This window comes from Guillardia theta (genome assembly GCF_000315625.1).
Source record: "Guillardia theta CCMP2712 unplaced genomic scaffold GUITHscaffold_71, whole genome shotgun sequence".
NCBI lineage: Eukaryota > Cryptophyceae > Pyrenomonadales > Geminigeraceae > Guillardia > Guillardia theta.
In genome coordinates, this window is record NW_005434603.1 from 387,277 (window position 1) to 391,166 (window position 3,890).

Sequence of the window (3,890 nt, forward strand, 5' to 3'; positions counted from 1 at the left end):
AGCAGGAGGAGCAGGAGGAGGAGCGTCTTACGGAATCTCTTGCGTTTGAAGTTTTTCATCCACCTTGCAGGGTCTTCGTAAGGGAGAAGCACAACGAGAGAGGAGGGGGGGGGTGAAAGAAGGGGAGAGGAGGGGTAGAGGAGGGAGGGAGCGAGGAGCTTTACCCTCTCAAGGACATTGAGCGAATGTCGTTTCTGCTCCTCCACTCCATCAAGGATCCCATCCTGCAACTCAATCAGCTTCCTCCACTCATCTCCCCTCTATGCTCCTCTCCTCTCCTCTCCTCTCCCCTCCCCTCCCCTCCATACTCCTCTCCCCTCCTCTCTCCAGTACCTGCTCATCCCGTAGAGCCCCGATGATCTTCTCGACCTTGGCGATCCTCTCGCTCCTCCTCCTCTCCTCCTGTTCGCCGCGTGAGCTCGCGGTCACTCGCAGTTGGGCGTCACCTCAAAGCGCTGCTGCTCGGCGAGGTTGCGAAGCTCTTCGTTGCTCATGACTTTCTTGAAAGTCTGCCAGGAAGACTTGAGACGAGAAGAGGGGGGCAGGGAGGGGGGCAGGGAGGGGGGCAGGGAAGGGGGGCAGGGAGGGGGGCAGGGAGGGGGGCAGGCATTAGGAGCAGGTAGCTATCACCTCTTCCAGGGCCTTGAACGCTTCGACCCGCGACTCTTCAGCGAGCACGCGCTTGGATTCAGCCTGCTGGACCATCTCCCATCGCTGATTCATCTGGCCCCATTCGCTCTGAAGCTTCTGCCATCCCTGCTCTCTCCTCTGCTCCTGCTCCTCCCGCTGCTTCTCAGCCGCCTGCTACGAGTTAGCGTGACGTCATGATAGCCTCACATGCTTCACACCTGCCGCTTGTCCTCCTCCTGTCGCGCTCCCCTGCAGAAGCATTAGGCTGCTAACCTGCGAACTGCTTTCTCCTCCTCCACCTCCTCCTCCACACGTACATGAGCTCTCCCGTCCCCTCCCCAGGCTCCTCCGTCTCGCTTGGCTTGAGGTGCGGGGGCTCGCGGTCTTCCAGCTGCTTCTTCAGCCCGACGAGAGCAGACGAGAGCGTCGCCATCTCCTCTGCCTGCTTGCTGACCGTCGCCTGCAGCGCCGCCACTTGGCTCTTGAGCGCCTGCAGCTCTTCGTTTGCAATGTGGTGATGGCCTGCTGGGGCGTCAGGCGGGAGGAGGAGCGGAGGGTCGGGGCACCTTCGCGGGGAGCAGTCGCTCCCTCCTTGGAGCCCTTGAAGAGAACCTCGGAGGACTTGACGGCAGCCGGTATCATCCTTCCCCCATCCCGGTGAGACCTGAGCGCCAGTGAGACGAGGAGGAGGCAAGGCTGCGACACCTTCGCTTCAGCGATACAGGAACAGCTGGCGAGGGCCCGAGGCTTTCATCGCTGCTGTATCCTTCACGGCTACCGGCAGAGTCAGAGCAGCATGGGAAGAGGAGGCGTAAAGAGCTGTCGGGATGAGATCGAGACGCAGGGAGGGAGCAGGTCGAGAGGAGGATCAACCCCGCGAGGTTTGCTCGACTCCTTGCACTCCTTCCTCTCCCCGTCTCGCTCCATCCCTGGTCTCACCTGCGCGCTAGGGAGGAGGGAGGTTCGAGGTTGTCCGACTTGTCTGAGTCGTAGGCAGTGCTGTATCCTCCGCTAGAGTACCCGCTCGAGTCCACGCGCGACATGCCTGACATGCCGCCTATGGGCTGGTGCGAGTACGTCCCGCCTGCTTCACCGTCAGGAGCCCTAAAGACGGACAAAGAAGGAGAGGAGAAATGCTCCTGCCTGTCTGGGGAGAGGAAGTGACAGAGGAGGCGAGGCTCGGGTTGCTCGACCCGTTGACACTGCCGCTACTCTTCTGGTTCAGTGGCGTACGAACCTGATTCGAGCATGAGAGACACAAGAGAGGCAGGAGCATGCGCATCACCACAACGACCGACACCAGCGACGAGTTTTCTCCTCTCCTGATCCCAAAGCGAACAATCGTGTCGTCACTGCTGCTCAGCGCCTGAGAAGACCATGAGAAGCGTTCAGCTCCGTCACTCTCCGCCGATCCCGGAGCGCAACCTTTCCCTCCTCCCCCTCCTCCCCTCCTCCCCCTCCTCTCCTCCTCCCCCTTCCTCTCGCTTTCTCCTCACTTCGGTCAGGTACGTCCCGGGCTTGTTGGTCACTAGTTCCCCGTTGAAGGTGCAGATGACATCGCCCGTCAGCACTCCTGCGCGATCTGCAGGGCCTCCCGCCTGCTTCCGTCTTCACCTCCCGCAACCGCCACTCTCTCCTTGCCTGTACGTTAGAGACCAGAAAGCCTCCTCCAGGGTTCAGCTTCAGCCCCATGCCCACGCCAAGCACCTTGTCAGAGTCAGAGCAGACCGCGACAGCGCAGGAACTGACAGGCCCGACGGATCCAGAAGACCCGGAGCCTCTCACAACCCGAAGGATGAGAGGAGCTCCACTAGGAACGTCTCTACGAAGGACACCAAGCTCCACCTGCGTGCCCTTGGGTCCAAGAAGCATGTTCCTTGCTCAAGGAGTGAGGACAAACCAAGCACGTTGAGAGCTCACCTGAGCTGAGCTAAAGTTGCTGGTCGCTTGCCGTCAATTGAGATCAGCAGGTCGTTCTTGAGCAGGCCGGCACTCTTTGTTTCCATTCAGACCCTCGCGTCCCTCTTGTCCCTCCCTCTCCTCACCTCTCCTGGCCCACCGGGCTTCACGCTGTTTATCCAAAACCCGCGTCCCTCAGCGACAGACACGCCAGCTCCGATGCCGAAGAGCGCGTCTGCCGCCTCAGCTGGACCTTCTGCTGGAGCAGAGCGGTGAGACAAGCAGAGGGCAGTGAAGGAGACCTTGGAGGTGAGTCGGCTGAGAGCTGCGGGAGATGATGGACAGAGGCTTGCTTTGATTCGCGGCGGACCAGGAAGAGCTCGTGGTGACCAGCCCTTCACTCATGATCAGCCGCAGCGTCCGCATGCTTCCACTTCACCTCTCGTTGACGTGACCCCATAGGATCGCCTCACACTCGCCGTGCTCATCGGAGAAGACGCTGGGATAGCAAACTGCATCTCCACTAGGCGAGGTCACTAGGAGGAAGAGAAGGCAAGGAGAGAACAGAGGGGAGTAGAGCATGAGAGAGTGAGTCAAGCGCTTCACTCACTTCAGACCCTCACAGTCGCTGAACTCATTCCTCGTTCTCCTTCAGTCGGCACGTCACAGGAACCAGCAGCTGCTCGAGAGAAAGTCAAGTCAAATTGTTTGAGCTGATAACAATGTGCGAAGGAGACCAAGGTAACCATGTAACCAGCAAAGATCACAAATACTACCTCTTTCTGAAATCATTCAATGTCATTCGTTGCATCAATAATGGTTAGCCCTCGACAAAGCTTCACTATCACAGTGGCAAAGAAATTCAAAAGCGAGGTTGAGACGACGGGCAGGGAAGCGGGAAGGCAGGCAGGAAGGCAGGGAAGCAGGAAGGAAGGAAGCAAGCAAGCAAGCAAGCAAGCAAGCAAGCAAGGCAGGCAGGCAGAGGAGGAAGGAATCTTGACGCAACAGGACACAGCGGCATCGGACCGATCAGAGACCGGGCATTACACTCAGATTAAAGAACCACGTTGAAATATTTGCTTTCTGTTTTCAAATATAAAGATAATTTCAAAATAAAATCGGGCGGGCTCGGAAAATATTTGAAGTGATAGTCAGAATTGAAATAAAAAGAAATAAAAAGAAATAAAAAGAAATAAAAAAGCCGGTTTTTTGCCTTTTTTTTTTTTGCACCCTGTGGGCCCAGCAGACCAGCAAGACGTCGACATGCGAGGGAGCGAAGAGAGGAGAAGAGAGGAGAGGAGAGGAGAGAGGAGAGGAGAGAGGAGAGGAGAGAGGGAAGAGAGGAGGGAGAGGAGAGAGGA

At 57.7% G+C, this 3,890-nt stretch overlaps 1 protein-coding gene across 1 annotated transcript in view; it reads right to left on the reverse strand.

Annotated features, from left to right (window-relative positions):
* GUITHDRAFT_164819 (hypothetical protein) overlaps nucleotides 1-3,210 on the reverse strand; it is a gene marked incomplete at its 3' end in the record, with an annotated part of 4,990 nt that extends 1,780 nt beyond the window's left edge. The window contains exons 1-18 of the mRNA XM_005826935.1: nucleotides 3,140-3,210; nucleotides 2,969-3,052; nucleotides 2,832-2,924; nucleotides 2,676-2,785; nucleotides 2,551-2,624; nucleotides 2,380-2,506; nucleotides 2,272-2,337; nucleotides 2,127-2,228; nucleotides 1,868-1,952; nucleotides 1,570-1,714; nucleotides 1,336-1,404; nucleotides 1,197-1,294; nucleotides 930-1,152; nucleotides 849-879; nucleotides 631-801; nucleotides 447-509; nucleotides 334-402; nucleotides 165-224 (exon numbers count right to left, since the gene is read on the reverse strand). Of these exons, the coding sequence (XP_005826992.1) occupies nucleotides 165-224; nucleotides 334-402; nucleotides 447-509; nucleotides 631-801; nucleotides 849-879; nucleotides 930-1,152; nucleotides 1,197-1,294; nucleotides 1,336-1,404; nucleotides 1,570-1,714; nucleotides 1,868-1,952; nucleotides 2,127-2,228; nucleotides 2,272-2,337; nucleotides 2,380-2,506; nucleotides 2,551-2,624; nucleotides 2,676-2,785; nucleotides 2,832-2,924; nucleotides 2,969-3,052; nucleotide 3,140 (1,671 nt within the window). The 5' untranslated portion in view covers nucleotides 3,141-3,210. The remainder of the gene's footprint in view (nucleotides 1-164; nucleotides 225-333; nucleotides 403-446; nucleotides 510-630; nucleotides 802-848; nucleotides 880-929; nucleotides 1,153-1,196; nucleotides 1,295-1,335; nucleotides 1,405-1,569; nucleotides 1,715-1,867; nucleotides 1,953-2,126; nucleotides 2,229-2,271; nucleotides 2,338-2,379; nucleotides 2,507-2,550; nucleotides 2,625-2,675; nucleotides 2,786-2,831; nucleotides 2,925-2,968; nucleotides 3,053-3,139) is intronic.
* Nucleotides 3,211-3,890: the final 680 nt, after the last annotated feature.